This window comes from Chiloscyllium punctatum, chromosome 19 (genome assembly GCF_047496795.1).
Source record: "Chiloscyllium punctatum isolate Juve2018m chromosome 19, sChiPun1.3, whole genome shotgun sequence".
Taxonomy (NCBI): Eukaryota; Metazoa; Chordata; class Chondrichthyes; order Orectolobiformes; family Hemiscylliidae; genus Chiloscyllium; species Chiloscyllium punctatum.
In genome coordinates this window covers 58,359,281-58,380,347 of record NC_092757.1, presented here as the reverse complement: position 1 = coordinate 58,380,347, position 21,067 = coordinate 58,359,281, and the positions used below count along the sequence as shown (strand labels likewise).

General features: G+C 41.5%; 1 protein-coding gene across 2 annotated transcripts in view; it reads left to right on the top strand.

Annotated features, from left to right (window-relative positions):
* vps37d (VPS37D subunit of ESCRT-I) overlaps nucleotides 1-20,862 on the top strand; it is a 69,246-nt gene extending 48,384 nt beyond the window's left edge. For both annotated transcript variants that reach the window (XM_072589461.1, XM_072589460.1), the window contains exon 4: nucleotides 16,821-20,862. In XM_072589461.1, the coding sequence (XP_072445562.1) occupies nucleotides 16,821-17,327 (507 nt within the window). In that variant the 3' untranslated portion in view covers nucleotides 17,328-20,862. The remainder of the gene's footprint in view (nucleotides 1-16,820) is intronic.
* The last annotated feature ends 205 nt before the right edge of the window (nucleotides 20,863-21,067 follow it).

Genomic DNA, 21,067 nt, shown 5'->3' with positions numbered 1-21,067 from the left:
ATTAGGAGAGTGCAGTAAAGGCACAATCCAAAAAGTCATGTTCTCATTGACAGGCAGAGCAGATCTGAGGGAATGAAGGGCTTACACCTACTCCTTATTCAAATCTTTGCATGTTTATAAATACTACCTAAAGAGAGAGCTACAAAGAGCCAAAAGGGGACGTGAGAAGTCATTGACAGATAGGATCAAGGAAAACCCTAAAGCTTTCCATATCAGGAATAAAAGAATGACTAGAGTAAGATTAGGGCAAATAAAACATAGGCGGGGGAAGTTGTGCATGGAGTCAGTGAGATAGGGGAAGCGCTAAATGAATATTTTTTATCAGTATTCACACTAGAAAAAGACAATGTTGTCAAGGAGAATACTGAGATACAGGCTACTAGACTAGACAGGATTGAGGTGCATAAAGAGGAGGTGTTAGCAATTCTGGAAAGTGTAAAAATAGATAAATCCCATCAGGCTGGGATTTATCCAATGATTCTCTGGGAAGACAGGGAGGAGATTGCTGAGCCTTTGGCTTTGATCTTTATGTTGTCATTGTCTACAGGAATAGTGCCAAAAGACTGGAGGATAGAAAATGTTGTCCCCTTATTCAAGAAGGGGGGTAAAGACAACCCTGGAAATTATAGACCTGTGAGCCTTACTTCAGTTGTGGGTAAAATGTTGGAAAGGATTATAAGCGATAGGATTTATAATCATCTAGAAAGGAATGAGTTGAGTAGCGATAGTCAACATGGTTTTGTGAAGAGTAGATCATGCCTTACAAACCTTATTGAGTTCTTTGAGAAGGTGACCAAACAGGTAGATGAGGGTAAAGCATTTGATGTGGTGTATATGGATTTCAGTCTTCCCCACAGTATGCTATTGCACAAAATACGGAGGCATGGAATTGAGGATGATTTAGTAGTTTGGATCAGAAATTGGCCAGCTGAAAGAAGACAGAGGGTGATGGTTGATGGGCAATATTCATCCTGGAGTTCAGTTACTAGTGGGGTTCCACAAGGATCTGTTTTGGGTCCACTGTTGCTTGTCATTTATATAAATGACCCGGATGAGAGCATAGAAGGATGGGTTAGTAAATTTGTGGATGACACCAAGGTCAGTAGAGTTGTGAATAGTGACAAAGGATGTTGTAGGTTACAGAGGGGCATAGGTAAGCTGCAGAGCTGGGCTGAGAGGTGGCAAATGGAGGTTAATGTGGAAACGTGAGGTGATTCATTTTGGAAGGAGTAATAGGAATGCAGACTACTGGGCTAACAGTAAGATTCTTGGTAGTGTGGATGAGCAGAGAAATCTCGGTTTCCATGTATATAGATCCTTGAAAATTACCACCCAGATTGACAGGGTTGTTAAGAAGGCATACAGTGTGTTAGCTTTTATTAGCAGAGGGATTAAGTTTCAGAACCATGAGGTCATGCTGCAGCTGTACAAAACCCGCTAGAGTGGCCAAATTTGGAGTATTGCTTACAGTTCCGGTCACTGCATTATAGGAAGGATTTGGAAGCTTTGGAAAGGGTTCAGAGGAGATTTACTGGGATGTTGCCTGTTATGGAGAGAAGGTCTTACGAGGAAAGGCTGAGGGACTTGAGGCTGTTTTTGTTAGAGAGAAGAAGGTTGAGAGATGACTTAATTGAGACATAGAAGATTATCAGAGGGTTAGATAGGTTGGACAGTGAGAGCCTTTCTCCTTGAATGGTGATAGCTAGCGTGAGGGGGCATAGCTTTAAATTGAAGGGCGATAGATACAGGACAGATGTCAGATGTAGTTTCTTTACTCAGAGAGTAATGGGGGGTGGGGGGGAGGAGGTGAAAAACACTGCCTGCAACAGTAGTAGACTCACCAACTTTAAGGGCATTTAAATGGTCATTGGATAAGCATATGGACGAGAATGAATGGGCTTCAGATTGCTTTCACAGATCGGTGCAAGATCAAGGCCCGAAGGGCCTGTACTGTGCTGTAATGTTCTATATTCTATGTTCTGTGTTCTACGATAAGCTGTCAGCATTAGAAATGCAAGTTCCTTTAAAGGTAAACCAGAACAGCTCGACTTAATTGATTTGGAGATGCCGGTGTTGGACTGGGGTGTACAAAGTTAAAAATTACACAACACCAGGTTATAGTCCAACAGATTTAATTGGAAGCACACTAGCTTTCGGATCATCGCTCCTTCATCAGATGATAGTGGAGGGCTCAATCCTAACACACAGAATTTATAGCAAAAATTTACAGTGTGATGTAACTGAAATTATACATTGAAAAATTGATTGTCTGTTAAGCCTTTCATCTGTTAGAATACCATGACAGTTTCACTTCTTTCATGTGTAAATCACAAAACCCTTTTTTTAAAAAGTTGCATTCTCAGGTTAGCTGTTAACAATGGTGATAGCTAGACAATATGTTGAAGGTGTTGACCCCCTGTGTTCTCTGTCTATGCCATGATGTTTAGATTGATTCTAGTCTAAAAAGTGAAATAACGGAGTTTTACATGAATTCATGCAGTTTTTGAGCAAAGTACAATGTAACCCTGAAAGTGCAAATTCACCCCACAAAATATATGTGTGCATGTGGGTCTTTGTCTGTGTGTGTGTGTGTATCTGTCTGGGTTGGGGGTTGTGAGTGTGAGAAAGTGTATGTGTGTATGTGTAGTGAATGCAGAGTGTCTTAAGTCAGTGAGGGGATGCATGTGTGTGTGTGTCTGTAAGGGTGTGTGTGGGATGGTCTGTGTGTACGTCTGTGTGTATGTGTGTCCGTGTGTATGTGTGTATAGGAGTGCCTGTGTGTGTGTGAGAGTGTGTGTGTGTCGGAGTATCTGTGTGTGTGTGTATAGTGCAATGGTGATCACCTGTAATGTGACATGAACCCAAGGTCCCGGTTGAGGCCCTCCCTATGGGTACCGAACGTAGCTATCAGTCTCTGCTCGGCCACTTTTCACTGCTGCCTGTCCCGAACTCCACCTTGGAGGATGGTCACCCAAAGGTCCGAGGTTGAATGTCCTGGACCACTGAAGTGTTCCCCAACTGAGAGGGAACACTCCTGTCTGTTGATTGTTGTGCGGTGCCCATTCATCCGTTGTCGTTTCCCCAATGTACCATGCCTCCGGGCACCTACCACCTGATGAAGGAGCGACACTCCGAAAGCTAGTGTGCTTCCAATTAAACCTGTTGGACTATAACCTGGTGTGTGATTTTCAACTTAATTGAAAGCATGTAACGCTTATTGAACTTTAGTTTAAGAATTGCTTCATGGGACTTTCTCCCTTCCTGGGATTGTCAAGGGTAACATTTGAATCCTTCCTAAGAGTTAATTAGAGGAAGTTTCAGATGTTGCATTGTAGAGTGGTACTTCAGTAACAGTGGAGTTATTGAGAGAGTGCTGGTGAGTTTGAGCTGGTGTTACTAGTAATTACATGGAAACTAATCCTGTGCTCTGAAATGATGGTGCTGATATTATATTATGTAATATATTGTGATATATATATTGATATTACACTTAGCTCCTATTTAGAAGTAATGTAATTCATGGGTCATTTCTCTGTTTAATTTGTTGGAGTATGTGATGAATAATTAGCAGGTTTTGGTCTACCTATGACTACATTATACTCTAAATTTCTTATTTTTAGTTCAGTTCCTGTATTTGAAATAACATATTGTGGATTGCTTTGTTGTCACTCCAACTCATGCCCTTTTGTGGTTCTGTTATTAAACAAGCTACATGAGCTTTCTGTACCTCCAAGGCTCTGGCCCCATATTGGGAGTCTAGTCATATCCATCTCCCATTCCAGATTTCCTGATGTCAGTAAGCAGCTGTAGTTAGCTTTACTTTCACAAACAAGGTCGGTTTTCTCTGTGAACCTCCTCCACTCTGTCCTGGCGACTCTGACTCCCTTTTTGAGACTTTGATGAAACTGAACAAAAAAAATTGTACTGAATGTGTTTGCCAAATGTGGAAAGCTAGTCCTTTGTTGATCCATATGCATTAAGATTTTAATAAAACAGGTAACCTCTTCTCTAATGATCTGTACAAAGCTGGACATTGTCAATTTGATGACAAGTGATATAGAAATCCCAGGATGATTCACGACAGTTGGTTTGAGGAGGAGTTGTGAGTCTCACCTGCTCTGGGTGAGAGTCCATGTTGAATATTCATGTACTGAACAGTACAAAAGGAAAGACATCTGAATCCCTTGGAAATAATTAAATGAGCTGAGTAGCTGTGGGAAAGCAGGAGGGATGAGGACGTAATATTGATCCTGCCCTCGCACAACAGATACCGGTGAAAAACTTCCATCATGTCTTATAACACACGATGCTCTCTTCATGCAGTCATGATGCCAGTGAACAGGGCAACCACTTTTTACACAATGATACCCAAACAAACGTCCAGTTAATTTGTTTCTTGTTGATGCTGCTTGAGGTAGAATTGTTGACAAGAGATGTCAGGGGAATACTCTGCTTTCAAACCATGGTTTAGAACGTTTAACAGCTACTGAACAGAGCCCCTGATTTAACAATCATCCATGTATAGCAGCTTTATCAGACTTAACTCAATGTCAGAAGGTTGTGGGTTCACTGCAGGATTTAATCATTTAGCAGAGCAGCTGAGCCTTCTGTCCAGTATTTATTTTCCAACAAAAACCATTGAGAAGTGATTAACTGATCATCCCTCTCATTATTGCTTGTGGAATCTGACTGTATACAAATTGGCTATTGCTTGCTTACATCACATTGGTTATAAACCATTCTGGGATGTTGTGAAGATTTGAGAGACATTGTATCCATGCAAGTTAATTAATTTTCTGATGATCTGGCAGTCTGTCTGTTCTGTCTGAGATCATAAAGAAGGTTGTCAAAGGATACAGCAGGATATAGATTAATTGGCAGGTTGGACAGAGAAAGTGTGAAGTGATGCATTTTGGGAGGTCAAATGCAAGAGGTAAATATGCAGTAAATGGCAGGACCCTTAGGAGCATTGATATACAGAGAGAACTTGGTGTACAAGTCCATAGCCCCCTGACAGTAACAACAGAAGTGGATAAGATGGTAAAGAAGGCATTTGACATGCGTGTCTTCATTAATCAGGGCACTGAGTATAAAAGTTGGCAAATCATGTTGCAGCTGTATAAGACTTTAGTTAGACCAGATTTGGAATATTGTGTACAGTTCTAGTTGCTACACTGCAGGAAGGATGTGGAGTCTTTGGAGAGGCCGCAAAAGATGTTTACCAGGAATTTTAAAAAAATTTCATTCATGGTATGTGAGTGCTGCTGGCAGGCCAGTGTTTATTACCTTAACCTAGTTGTCCTTGAGAAGGTGCTGGTGAGCTGCTTTCCTAAATCACAGCAGTCTGGTTGACCCATAATGCCATTAGGGAGGGAATGCCAGGATTCTGAACTAGTGGTAGTGAAGGAACAGCGATGTATTTCCAAATCAGGATGGTGAATGGCTTGGAGGGAAACTTGCAGGTGGTGCTGTTCCCATCTATCTGCTACCCTTGCCCTTCTAGATGGAAGTGGTGGTGAGTTTGGAAGGTGCTTTTTGAGGATCTTAGGTGAATTTCTGCAGTGTGTCTTGTTGATAGAACATAGTGCTGCTACTGAGTGTTTGTACTGGAGGGAGTGGATGTTTGTGGATGTGGTGCCAATCAAGCAGACTGCTTTGTCCTGGAATGTTGTTGGACCTGCACCCATCCAGGCAAGTGGGGAGTATTCCATCACACTCTTGACTTGTGCCTTGTAGATGATGAACAGTTTTTGGGGAATCAGGAGGTGAATTACATGCTAAAGTATTCCTAGTCTCTGACCTGCTCTTGTAGCCACTGTGTTTATGTGGTGAGTCCAATTGATTTGCTGGTCAATGTCAACCCCAAGAATGTTGATAGTCAGGCATTCAGTGATGGTAACACCGTTGAAAGTAAAGGGGCTGCGGTGAGATTGTTTCTTATTGGTGATGGTCATATCGTGGCCATGTTGCCTGGATTGGAGTGTATTAGCTTTAAAGAGAGGTTGCACAAACTTAGAGTGTGGGAGGCTGAGAGATGACCTGATAGAAGTACAGAAAATTATGAGAGGTGTGGATATGGTGGATATTTGGAGTCTTTTTCCGAGGATGGAAATGTCAAATACCAGGAAGCATACGTTTAAGGTAAACAGGGAAAAGTTTAAGGGAGATGTGTGAGGAAACGGTTTTTACGTAGAAGATGGTAAATGCCTGGAACATGTTGCCAGGTGAGGTGAGAATATAATGATCTTATTTTTTGACATTGTACTTTAGGAAGGATTTTAAAGTCATGAAGATGGTAAACAGATTATCCATTGAGATCATACTGTGGGTGATAGGGTTTATTTATCAGCAATCACTGGGCCTTTCTGTTACAACTAAGAAAATTATGGAAATGATGAAAATCGTGCTGGGTTTTACTCAGGGGAAGGTTTTTCCATCAGTGGTAAGTCAGGAACTAAAGAAAACACCAAAAGACTGTAGAGAAAGTTTGGGATAAATATTTTTATGCAGCTGTTTATTAAGTTTTGAAATAATCCACATGAACAATGGTGGAGACAAAGTTCATGAAGAGTTTTTAAGAAGGAAAGTGGATTTTGGTTTTAAAAAGAAATGTTTGTGAAATTATGCAAGGTAACATGTGAAACATATACACATATCCAAAATACCTAATGTAGGACATGCTGTCTTCCACCAAACATTGGAATTTATCAAATGCAACTGTGGAGTTAACCAGTGATTCAGATCAATTTAACCTACCATGTGACCATCAAATCTACATTATTAACTCATCTAGAAACAACTAAGTGCTTCCCAAATGTTTGAGAGTGATAAAATACAGTGCTGATAAGAAGATGGTTTCACTTTCTAAAGACAGCTAGTTATTCAAAGTATGAGCTGTGTTTTTGTGGGACCAGTCATTCAGTGACAAGACCCTCAGGAGAAAAGATTACACTAGCTTCTTTTCTCTGAAATGAACTGCCTCTTTAAAGCATTGTCCTTCCATCTTTGAGTCAAACATCAACTGCTCAAGCAACAGCAAGAGATTCATGGATTTCTTTATCAGCATGAACCTCATCTCCATCTTGAACCAGAATCCCTGACCTAGCCCACCCATCTCTTTCTCTTACCTTGTAGTTTCCCTTCCACCTTCCCAATGCTCTCTCCAGCTTAGTTCTTTGATTTTATTTTGATTTGATTTGTTATTGTCACATATTCCCCAGTACAGTGAAAAGTATTGTTTTGCGTGCAGTACAGGCAGATCATACTATACAAAGTGCATTAGGGTGATAGAATAAAGCAATAAATCGCTTTACGGCTGCAGAGAAAATGCACAAAGATTGAGTTCAACCTGAAACTTAAAATTTGAGAGGTCCATTCAGAAGTCTAATAGCAGCAGGGAAGAAACCATTCTTGAATCTGTTAGTATATGTGTTTAAGCTTTTGTATCTTCCGCACGATGGAAGAGGTTGAAAGAGATGGTTGATGGGAGGGTCTTTCGATCATGTCGGCTGCCTTTCTGAGGCATTGAGAAGTATAGATGGAGTAAAAGGATGGAAGGTTGTGTTATGTGATGGACTGGGCTGTGTTCTCAACTCTCTTTGGTTTCTTATGGTTTCTTACTGAGCAGAGCAGTTGGCATACCAAGCCATGATGCATTCGGTTAGAATCTTTCTATGGTGCATCTATAAAAAGTGATTAGTGTCTTTACAGATGTCCCAAATGTCCTTAGCCTCTCGAGGAAGTCGAAGGGTTGTTGTGCTTTCTTGATCATCACATCCTTGTGGGTGGAGCAGGACAGATTGTTGATGATTGTCACTCCTAGGAACTTGACGGTTTTGACCATCACCACCTCAGCACCACTGATGTAGAAATGGGTGTGCCCTCCATATTACTTCTTGAAGTCAGTGAGCAGCTCTTTCACTTTCCTGACATTGAAGGAGAGATTATTATCTTTACACCATGACACCAAGCACTCTATCTCTTCAATGTCTTCTGTCTTGTCATTGTTTGAGATCCGGCCTATAATGTTCATGCTGTCAGCGAGCTTGTAGATGGAGTTAGGATGGAATTTGGCCACATAGTCATGAGTGTGGTCAATTGTGGGAGCCCAATATAGGTATCCTTGTTATCCAGATGTTCCATGGATGCATGTAGGGCTAGGGAGATGGCTACTTCTGTGGAGCTGTTGCGACAGTAGATGATTTGCAAGGGATTGGGGCAGGCTGGGAGGCTAGAGATGATGTGAGCCATGTCTAACCTCTCAAAGCAATTCATAATGATGGAGGTCAGAGCCACGGGGTGGTAGTCATTGAGACACACTGCATGTGTTTTCTTTGGTACCAGGATGATGCTGGTCTCCTTGAAGCTGTGGGGACTTCAGATCATATTGAGGAGAAGTTAAAGATATCAGCAAATACTCCCACCAGCTGGTACACGCAAGGGCTAAGTGCTCGGCCGGGGACTGCGTTTGGTACAGTTGCTTTCTGTGGGTTTTCTCTCAGTCTAACGTATGCAACAATGACAGAAGGAAAGGGTTCACCGAAGGCTGCTGGGGAATGTTACACCATTTGAAACTAGCACATTGAGTGCATCAGGGAGGGATGTATTTTTGTCGCAATTCTGTTCTGCTTCGCTATGTAACCGGTTATATTGTATAGGCCTTGTCACAAACGGCGGGTATCCATGTGGTTAGTTTCAGTGTCCAGCTTGGTGTGGTATTGCCTCTTGGTGTCTTGAATTGCCTTAAGAAAATCCTATCTGGATTTCCTGGAAAGGTCAATGCTAGTTGACTTGAATGCCACACACCTGGACTTCAGCAGAGAATGGATCTTCCAATTCATCCATGGTTTCCGGTTGGGGAAACATTCCGATTAACTTCTTTAACATGTAGTCTTCTACACACTTGGTAATGAAGTCTGTAACAGTGATGGCATACTCAAATAGGTTGGCTGCTGAGGTCTTGAATACAGACCAGCACTGTACCACTTTCTGTATTGGGTCATCACATTTCAATTTCTGCTTGTAAGCTGGGAGGACGAATATAGCGCTGTGATTGAATTTTGCAGAGTGTGGATGGAAATGGAGCGGTAGGCATTTTTGTGGTTGTGTAGCAATAGTCAAGGATGTTCAGACCTCTGGTAGTTCAGGAGACTTGTTGATGGTATTTTGGTAGCACACTCTTGAGGTTGGTTTGGTTGTTGTCACCTCCTACAATGAACAAGGGCTTTGGGTACTTTGACACAAGTCTCTTTAGAGATGTATATTTCATCAAGTGCACTCTTCACTTCCACATTGAGTGGTGTGTAGACTGCTGTTAATTCATTCCTGAACCTAACTCTTAGTCACTTGACCAAATTCTCAATGAACCACTGATTCCCTAACTTCTCTCCTATCTCCAATGCTGACATTCTAACTTAATCCATATTCCCTGGCAGTGTCAGTGATATAGATCTAAGTCATGGTGTTTTGTGACTTGGAAAGGAACTTGCAGATGTTGGTGTTCTAATGTATCTGCTGCCCTTGACCTTCTAGGTGGTAGAACTTATGGGTTTGGAAGGTACTATTGAAGAAGCTTTGAGTTTCTGCAGCATATCTTGTGGATGATCTACGTTATGTTCTGTGCAACAGGGTAAAAGGTATGAATGTTGAAAATGGGGAATGGGCACCAATCAAGCAGTCTGCTTTTTCCTGGATGGTGCCAGGCTTTTTGAGTATTGTTGGAACTACATTTATCCTGAAAAGTGGAATGTATTCCATTACACTCCTGACTTGTGCCTTAAAGATAACAAATAGGTACTGGGAATAAAGGACATGAGCTATTCACCATAGAATGCCTAGTTTCTGACCTGCACTTGTATATACCATGTGTATCTGTGTCTAGTTCAGTTTCTGGTCAATGGTAACTCTCCAGGATGTTAATAGTGAGAGATTTGGCAATCCCATTGAATAACAGGGAGAAATGGCTAGATTCTCTCTTGCTAAAAAGGTCATTGCCTAGCATTTGTGTAGCACAAATGTTGCTTGCCATTTGTCAGCTCAAGCCTGCATGCTGATCAGATCTTGCTGCATGTGGACACAGACTGCTTCAGTATCTGAGGAATCATTAACATTGTTGAACATTGTGTAACCATTCAATAAATATCTCCACTTCTTATGATGGAGAGAAGGTCATTTATGAAGCCACTGAAGATGTTTGGTTCTCGGACTCCACCCTGAAGAACTTCTGCAAAAATGTCCCAGAATAGAAATGATTGACCTCCAAAAACAACTATTCCTTCGTGACTTTAATCAGCAGAGAGATCCCACCTCCACCACCATCCCCCACTCTGCCACCCACCTTCTCCTCAATTTCCATTGACTCCTGTTTTGCCTGAGCTCCTTCATTCATGCTCAGTTGCATGGATTTGGCCTGCTTTTTGTGCACAGAATATACCTGGGTAATTTTCTACATTGTTGGGTTGATGCCTGTACTGTGCTCATAGGGGTGTGGCTAATTGTGGATTAAAAGTCTTCAATACTATTGCTAAATATCCTCAAAACCTATAAGCATTTGCAATCTCCAGTACCTTAAGCCACTTTGTGAGATCACTTGGAGTGAATCGAAATAACTGTTCAACCACAACCGGAAAACAGAGAATAATTGACTCTGAAAGAAAATGGAGTTGTATTTCTTAGAGATAAAAATGCCAAGAAGTGACTCGATGGAAACATCAAAGAGTCCTAGTAGCTTTTTTAAATTTAGCTTGATGTCCATTTTTCCCTTAAATGTGCTTTATGTGTGTTCAACATTCAAGGGCTATATAAATATAATTTATAGTTATTTGAACAAGTCAGTCAGTCAAACAGTGACATGGCTGTACTATTTTAAGGTCTTTCGATGCTAGTTCTGGAATCGATCTTGTCCCTACTCTGTTCGAGGTCTTTGCCAAGCCCACTGATGCTAAACAAACAGAGGCCTTACTGATGGCTTGATCAGCTGTCTCACTGTTTATACTTAATGGAGATTTAGTAAGGAAATAATTAGATTAATATCAAATAACTAAAATTTAGTGTGTGCCTAAAGGAATTTCAAAAATGTCCTTGAGTAATTAAAATTAATGAGGAGATATACCAAAGAGAAAACTTGAGACTTTAATGAATAGAAGAATGGAATAAGTAAGTGCTCATCATATGAACTTTTCAAAAACAATCTACAATGCTTTGCAGACTGAAACAGGTGTTTAAAAGAAACAGTCTTATTTCGCAGTCTCACTACACAAACTAACACTTCCAATATCTTGAAGAGGATGCAGATAGGCAAGTGTTGCACCACATTTTGCAACCTCAGGAAGCTGTGGTCCACATAGTGCTCATACAAGTGGTGTTGTGCACCAGATACCTCATACATTCCCTGGCTGCAGAACATAGACGTACAGGAAGGCCCTGTCCAAAACTGCTTTCCAGTCTGTTACTAACACAATATTCTATCCAGGAAGTGATACCACAACCTACAGCCCCGCCCCATGATATCAAATTATGAGCTAGCTGTGTTGTTGTTTTGAAATTGGTTTAAAATTAAATTCCTGATTTCAGTTGCATCTCTAATCGGTTATATGTTCTTTGCTGTAAAAAAAAATTTTTCACTGCTGCTCATTGTTTAAAGGGGTAGGAGCGAAATCCTACGCTGATCAGGACAATACATGCAAACTTAGATAATTATCAAAAGCTGAACAACAGTTTCAAGACATTGACACAGTCTCAATATACCTGAAACCATACAGCCAGCCCTGAAGCAAGTTTTATAATGTGTAATAAAGTGAGAGACATAGCTTTATCAAAATTTAAACTGCAGGTATACCCAACATTCTACCTTTCGTGTATTCTGATTGGCGGATTTTCCTTCATTTACTGCAGAGATTTGCATAATCTTTTGGATATATGTTGCTGTTCGTTCTGCCCTTAGCTGGAACACTTTGGGCTGGACATTATCATAGACTTCAGGACTCCGGCTGTGGGATCAAAGGAAAAAGATAGGAGAGGTCCAATAGGTTAAGGTGACAAATTGCAACAGGTACAATTTTGGGGCCATTAGGCAGGAACTAGCAGAAGTCGATTGGGTGAGTCTGTTTGAGGGAAAAGGAATGACTAGCAAATGGGAGGCTTTTAAATGTGTGATATCAAGTATATCCCTGTTATGGTACAGGGAAAAGCTGACAGATTTAGGGATCCCTGGCTGGCGAGGGACAGTGAGACTCAGGTCAGGAAAAAGAAGATGGCATACATTGGCCTTAAGCTATCGGACTCAAGTGAATCCCTAGATGACTATAAAAAGTGTAAGAGTGCACTAAAATGGGAAAGCAGAAGAGAAAAAAGAAGGAATGAGATGGATCTGGGAGATAAGGTTAAAGGTAATCTCAAGAGATTCTATAGCCATATTAAGTGTAAAATGGTGGCCAGAGAGAGAATAGTTCCCCTTAAAGATCAGAATAGTCATCTATGTGTGCAGCCACATGAGATGGGGGAGAAGTGTTTACAGAGGAGAAAATCATGGATACAAAGGAAATAAGGGAAACAAGTGGTGATGTTTGGGACCACATACATATTACGAGAGAGGAGGTATTTGCAGTCTTAATGCATATTAAGGTGGATAAATCCCCTGGGCCTGATCAAGCCCATCTTTGGACGTTATGGATTGAGAGGGAAGAAATTGCAGAGGCCTTTGTGGAGAGTTTTGCTTCATCTCTAGCCACTGGTGCAGTTCCGGAACACTGGAGGGTGGCTAATACTGTTCCATTGTTTAGGAAATATAGCAAGACAAGCCAGGGAACTACAGGCCAGTGAGCCTGACATCAGCAGTAGGCAAGTTGGTGGAGAAGATATTGAGGGACAGGACCAATCAACATTTGGACTGTCAAGGTTTGACTAGGTATAATCTGCATGGAATTGTGCTTGGGAAATCGGGTCTGACAAATCTTTAAAGAGGTAACCAAGAGGCTAGATGAGGGTGGGGGAGCGGATTTTATCTATATGGACTTTAGTAAGGCCCTTGATAAGTTTTTGCATGGCAGGCTAGTCTTGAAGGTTAGGTCTCATGGGATCAAGGGATGGGTAGCTGAATTAGATTCAAAATTGGCTCGATGGTAGGAAGCAGAAGGAGATTGTTGAAGATTGCTTCTCGGCCTGTGACTGGTGGTATGCTATAAGGGCCAGTGCTAGAAACTTTGTTATTTGTTATTTCCATAAATGATCCGGATGTAAATGTACAAGTCATGATTAATAAATTTGCGGATGATACAAAATTAGGAGGTATCGTCGATAGTCAGGAAGGTTATCAAAAATTACAGAGGGATCTTGATCAGATGGGGAGTGGGCTGAGGATTGGCAAATGGAATTCAACACAGAGAATGTAAGGTGTTGCACTTTGGAAAGTCAAACCAAGGTAGGATTTATACAATAAATGGTAAGGTCCTGTTGAGTGTTATGAACAGAGGGACATAGGATTACAAGTATATAGTACTGTGAAAACAGCATCACAGCTAGCCAGGTTGGTGAAGAAGGCATTTAGCATGCTGGCCTTCTTCGGTCGAGGCATTGAGTAGAAAGAGGCGGGAAGTTAATGTTGCAAATGTATAAGTCATTGGTGAGGCCACACTTAGTGTATTATGTACAATTTTGGTCACCCTGTTATATGAAAGGCATAGTTAAACTGGCAAGAGTGCAAAGAAGATTTATGAGAATGTTGCCAAGACCAGTAGTCCTGAGTTATAGGGAGAGGCTGGCCAGGATATAATTTTATTCCTTGGAATATAGGAGAATGGGAGTGACCTTATTGAGGTGTATAAAATCGTGAAGGATATTCATAGGATGAATGTCTTTTTCCCAGGGGTGAGGAATTGAAAACTAGAGAGCATAGGTTTAAGGTGAGAGGGGAAAGATTTAAGAAGTACTTGAGGGACAGCTTGTTCACGCAGTAAATGGCCCGTACATAGAATGGGCTGCCAGAGAAAGTGGTTGAGGCAGCTACAATAGCAACATTTTAAAAAAATTTGAATAGATACATGGATGGACAGGGTGTAGAGGGATATGGACCAAATGTGGGCAATTGGAACTAGCTGAGTGGGCACCATAGTCAGTATGGACCAGTTTGGGCTGAAGGGCCTGTTCCCTCACCTCCCTCCCCTCCTCAACACTGCCATGCCTGCAGAAGGCACTGCCATGAATATAGCCTGGAAGCAGGAATATGGTGCCACATCAACATCACAGCTGGTAGCTACAAATTGACAAAATACCAAACTGGACCTCAAAGACAAAACTTTCGACTTAGGTATCATGTTGCCGAAAGAGTCGGGCTCCAGTTGTTACTTGACTTGATGGCATGTGACTTTAGTGAAAACTATTCATGTGTGATAGGTTTTTGCATTTTGGACTTGTATTTGATTGTTGTCAAATTGGGTGCCAGATTACCACAGGTTTGCACATCATATTGCTGGAATTTAGCCGACATAGAATTTGGTGTCTGGTTGTGAGTTTGTTTCTCCAACTGGTTGGCAGTTTTCTTGCCCATTTATGGCTCAGTCTTTAGTGTATGTCAATGTAACTCATTTCAGTTGCAAATGCTTTGACCTGAGGAGCAAAATGAATCAGGCTAATTTCCACCTAGTCTTACTGTCCAATTATATCCAATCCTACTTCATAATCTTTGAATACTTGCTGTTATTACTTAGGTTCCAGAAGACTACCTCCTCCATGGAAAACCCAAGCACATAAGTCAGGCAAGGAAGAGAAGATATGCTGGGAAAAATAATCTGGGAATTGCCACAAAAACGGTTTTCCAAATATTTCATAGTCAAGAGTTTCTTCATGAGTAGTCTCTGTAACCATTTCTATCAATATTTATGTATCTCTGAAAGTCTTGCAAGTTGTTCATGAATATGAGGTTGGTGAAGTTGTTCCCTGTGTAATATTTCCCTGCAATATCTCCAAATTTGCAGATGGTACTAAGCTGGGTGGCATGTGTGAGGAGGATGCTAAGAGCTGCAGGGTGACTTGGACAGACTGACTGAGTGGACAAATATTTGGCAAATGCAAATATAATGTGGATAAATGTGAAGTTATCCACTTTAGTTACAAAAAAAGGGAGGCAGATCATGATCTGAATGGTTGCAATTTAGGAAAAAGTAAAGTGCAACAAGACCTGGGTGTTTTGGTGGAACAGTCACTGAAGGTTGGCAGCAGGTGATGAGGGAAACTAATGGCATGCTGGCCTTCATAGGAAGAGAATTTGACTATCGGAGTAAGGATGTCTTGCTTCAGTTATACAGGTCCTTGGTGATGCTGCACCTTGAGTATTGTGTGCAGTTTTGGTCTCCTAGTCTGAGGACGGACACTCTTGCTATTGAGGGAGTCCAGCGAAGGTTCACCAAACTGATTCCCAGGATGACAGGACTGACATATAAGGAAAGACTGGATCGACTGGGCTTAGAATAAGGAAGGGGATCTCATATAAACATAGAAAATCCTGATGGGACTGGACTGGCTTGATGCAGGAAGAAAGTTCCTGATGTTAGGGAGGTCCAGAATTAAGGGTTACAGTCTAAGATTAAGGGATAAACCATTCAGTACTGAGATGAGGTAGAATCTTTTCACTCAGAGTTGTGTGAACTTGTGGAATTCTCTCCCACAGGAAGGTGTTGGGGCCAATCCATTAGATAATTTCAAGAGGGAGCTGGACGTGGCCCTTGCGGCTAAAGGGATCAAGGGGTATAGAGAGAAAGTGGGAATGGGATACTGAGATTGCAAGATCAGCCATGAGCACATTGAATGGGGGTGCAGGCTTGAAGGGTAAATGGCCTGCTCTTGCAGTATTTTCCGTTTCTATGTAATGTCACCTTCTTATAACAGGGTATAGCTATGTTGTAAATATAAATATAATTGAGGAGAATTAAAAGAAACGAGCTGTAAGCTTCAGGGTCTCTGTTCCCAGAGTTTTGAACCGGATTGCACTGAATTCTGGAAATAGGATATATAGAAAAGAATATAGTGCATAACTGTACAAACGGAGGCCATTTGGCTCATTAAGTCTATGCCCACTCTTTGTAGAACAACTCAGTCCATCCCATTCCCTTGCTCTATCTTGTTGCACGACAAGTATTTTTCTCAAATGCCCATCCAATTTCAGTTTGAAGTCATTGATTCTCTCCAGTTCTACCACCCATGTAGATATAAAAGAACTGTAGAACATGCAATAAAAGATTTACAGGGACGATAGCAGAACTGAAAGATTGTTGTATCCTATATCCTAAGTATATCCTATTTCCTTAGTTCGGTGAAAAGAATGTTTGGAATTGTGGGAATAGACAACTGAAGCTCCCAGCTTACTTCTGTTAGATCTCCCCAGTTGCATTTTGCACTTGCTGTCTAGTTTATTACATCTTCGCTACATGAAAGGGACACTATACAGGAAACAACTTCACTGCTGTAAACACAGCATCATAAACCACAGTAAAAGCAGAATAAGTACTTCCATTGTAACTCAACATTTTAACCTGCAGTTGGTTCACATAATGAGTTTATCAACATCACCAAGCTTTTAATTTAACGCATGAGGTTGGCTGAGACACCTGTTGTATTCTATCCAGTTCCACCCATTGTGTCAAAAACAATACAATATTATGTTGTGACCTCTCTTGCTCTTTGCCTCCTGGATGTCTCAATTGGCTCAGAACTGAAGGACACCAAACCTGCTCTGATTCACTTCCTCCAGCAGCGCATTTCTGCATCCTGTCTTATCATATTCTCTGCTTCAGAATCAAAGTACATAATACTGTTATTTTCCTTTATAGGAAATCACCGACACATTCTTGGCTGGTAAAGTGTCATTGGAAAGCTTTCTGGAGAGGTTCCACAGGACAAGAAAAGTTTGCCACATGAGAAAGACGCAAGTGGAGAAGCTTCAGGACCTAATAAAAAAGGACAGGAAGAAGAATCAGCAACATGTGGCGCATCAGCGGCTGGAGCATCGCGTAGCTTCACATAATGTCGCCCCTCGTCCACAAAATGGACCTACTGCCCACAGGCTGTACCAGCGCTCCGGTTTTGTGCCTGCCATTGAGGTAACGTCCCAAGCTGCAAACCCATTCTCCATGCCTTCACCTCCTCCTCAGAGCAAGAACCTGCCTCCTCTCAGCTCACGGGAACGTCAGCCTGTGGTTTCACGCCCCAACACTCCATTCACACCCCAGGGCTTGCGCTCAGGCCTGCGCATGCTGGGACAGTTACCCATCTGGACTCCAAGGCCATTTAAGCTTCAGCAAGCACACCCAGTGCAGAAGCAACCTCCCTACCGATAGGAATACCGAATATTACATTGGGCAGATTAAACTGCTGGTGGCAAAGGATGGAATGATACATTGAAGGACAAAAAAACCACATCCAAAATAACTTACATGGCAAACAGAGAGGAAATGAAATGAGTGCTTAACTAGAAGACATTTGTTTGAGGATGAAAGGGATTTTCATATTGGGCCCTCTAGGTTTCTCAGTGGCCAAGCAAGACATTTCTCACAACAGAGGGTAAAGGCCTCATGTCTACTTCAGCAGCATGAGTACAAACGATTGCCTCCAAATTTCTGGATGTAGGAACACCACTTTACACTTCTGCTAAAAGTCATTGAATATGAACAAAATTTGCCATGTTTGAATGAGAAAACATCCCTACCTTTTCTCTAGGTGGGATTTTCCACTATTTCAGCTCTTTTTCTTGGGAAGATGGAGTTTACTTTACAAATCCATCCATTTCCATGGAGACGACAGCTACTAGCCTTGATTATAAGAGCCCAGGAAAGTGAACGGATATTTGAGAGACTTGGCAATTTTTAAAATTTGTTCTGTATTTACTTTCTGATGTACTTAATGAGCTGAAGAAATGGAACCCTAAAAGGAAGTTCATCCGTCCTCTAAATGTGACCAACAGAATGAGTTCTACAGATGCCAGGGGAGCATGGGTTTGTGTAAAGAAACTGAGCAATATTCCTCTGATCTAATTGTATCTGAATTGTTTTGTTGTGTCTCAGTTCCTGTTGTGTTTGGCACACCCATCATCAAACTGGTCCAGATTATAGCTAGTGGAGCTCAAACAGACACCTAGATCCATCCAGAAAATAAACCAGTGCAGCATGTATTTGAAGATCTCCCTCTGACAGTCAGGAAACAAGAATGGACAGGCCCAACACTTTGACCTCCAGATTCTGGTAATCTTCAGAATTGCCCCTAAATATTTGTTCTTGAACTGGCTTGTCCATTGTGGTGTCGCCAGATGTCATTCTTAGGAATGAAAGTCAGTCAGTAAATGTCCATTTTGATCACTACTGCATAATTTTTGAGTGTGAATGCATTGATTAGTGGGCTCAGATTGAATTTATGCAATTACAGATGAACCAGTCTTGCCTGCACATATGAGAAAACCTAAATCAGGTTTGTGCACACACTGGCATCACTGCCCCACATGCCTTTTAAATGTTGCTGCACTACATCTGCCTTTTTTCAAATCCTTATGATACAGTTTATACTGGGACCACATTAGCACAGCTTCTTCCACTTGAGGTCTAATGATCCAAAAATGCACAACATCGCAATGTTAGACAATTAGTGTCACATTTCAAAATGATACACTGTTACAGATTTCAAAATGTTTTTAAGAAACAGAGAGCAAATCATTGACCTACAAACTGAAATTTACAAGTAGTTGTAAGAATTGTGTTCCATCTGAGGTGCATGGATCTCAATGACATTCATGATAATTGCTCACCAGTGTCCTTTCTTAGATAGGGCAGTGCATGGCCATGCAAAGCAACTTAAAGGCTTCAGACATTGAAGTGGACAGATCATGCACCCACAAAAAGGAATTTGAGGGAACATTGATAATAATTGTGTTGTGAATGAATTTGACAGGAGGGCGTGTGGTACAGCAGTCAAACCCTTAAGTCTGGGCTAGAAGCCCTGTGTTCAAATCTCACGCCAGGTCTTGTTGGCCATGGGAGGTGCATTGATAATGTGGCCAAACAGATTGATTGCCAGCCTGTAAGCTCTTCCAAAGCACCCGATGGTAGGCAGTAAGACTCAATAGCTACCTTTCAGAAGGCAAAGACTAACCACTGAACAATCCAAAGGAAGCCTGTAACTCAACCCTCAGAAAGAAGGACACGAGGTAATACAGATGCAATGAATGAATTCAGCCATTTAGAAGCAGTTAAAATGATCTGAATTTGCATATTTAAATTCACCAGCTTCAACATGCACTTGCTTCACCATTGATGCACAGTGACAGCAGTATGTATCTTCTGCAAGATACACTTCAGTGATATAAGATACACTCACAAAGTCTCCACAACAGCACCTTCATAAATCATGGCGTTTACTACCTGCAAGAGTAACAGATGCAGGAACACCATCTATATGTTCTCTTCCAAATCAAAAATCATCCTGAATTGGAGCTTTATCACTGTTGCTGGGTCACAATCCTGGAACTCCTACCCGAACAGCACTGTGGGTGTTCCCGTATATCACATAGACTGTAGCAGTTCAAGTAGGCAGCTCACTACCACCTTCGCTGGGACAGTTAGGAGTGGGCAATATGGAATGAGTGACAACCACATACCATGAACAAGCAAAAGAAAATTAGTATATTAATGCAGTAGGCCAGTTGAGGAGCTAAACATTTGTTTCAAACCTGAGAATATTGGTGGGCAATGTCACAAAGGGTTTGCTAGATTATACAAATCTGAGTAAAATGTAGGCATTGAAACCATAACAAAAGTTTATTGCACATTTAAAAGCAAATGCACACACATCCATGGAGTACTGTGTCCCGTTCTGGTTGCCCTGTTACAGGAAGGATATTATTAAGCTGGAGATGGTTCAGATGACACTATGACTCTATTTCAAGAGATCCAAATAAGTTAACATTTAGCAATATTATACACACACATTTAGCAGCCAACAGCACTTTGTGCAGCATTAAAATATATAGACAAGGAAAGTACCTCAGTGCAGTCCCACACAGTGTTCAGAGTTAATCTTGTCTTGGTTAACGATAAAGTTTCTGATACTGGCCTCTGTATACTTGGCATAAGGAAGGGAAAGTTAGCGAGAAATCATGTGCAGTGTATCTTGCTGAAAAGTGATTGTGTTTAAATGACAGTAATAGTATCTCAGCAGCATTTATGATGCTAACCCTCACTGACTATCCCCATTTAAAACAAGTATGCTGTTTTGGAAAATGCAGGGTGTGATGGATCTTCAGGGGGATGTAGCATGAACAGCCACGTTTCTGGTATCAAGACAGACTTTAACGTAATGTGGGATACATCAGGTTCCAAGCGATTGATTGTGATCAGGTACTCTCTATTCCGAGGCACAGACAGATATTTCTGTGGCCAGCAGCAAGAAATGAGAATGGTGTTTGCCTCCCTGTTGCCAGGATCAAGGATGTCACAGAGAGGGTGCAGAATGTTCTGAAAGGGGAGAGGGCCCGGCAGGAGGTCATTGTACACATTGGAACCAACAACATAGGAAGGGAAAAGGATGAGATTCTGAAGGAAGAATACAGAAAGTTAGGCAGGAATTTAAAAAGGAGGTCCTTGAGGGTAGTAATATCTGGATTACTCCCGTTGCTAAGAGCTAGTGAGGGTAGGAATAGGAGAACAGAGCGATTGAATGCGTGGCTGAGGAGCTGATGTATGGGAGATGGATTCACATTTTTGGATCATTGGAATCTCTTCTGGGGTAGAAGTGACCAGTACAAGAAGGACGGATTGCACCTAAATTGGAAGGGGACTAATATACTGGCAGGGAGATTTGCTAGAGCTGCTCGGGAGGATTTAAACTAGTAATGGGGGGTTGGGGTTGGGGTGGGATGCAGGGCACCCAGGGAGATACTGAGGAGAGAGATCAATCTGAGACTGATACAGTTGAGAAAAGAAATGAGTCAAACAGTAAGGGCAGGCAGGGACAAAGCAGAGAACAAAATAGGATTGATAAATTAAACTATTTATTTAAATGCAAGAGACCAAACAAGAAAGGCAGATGAATT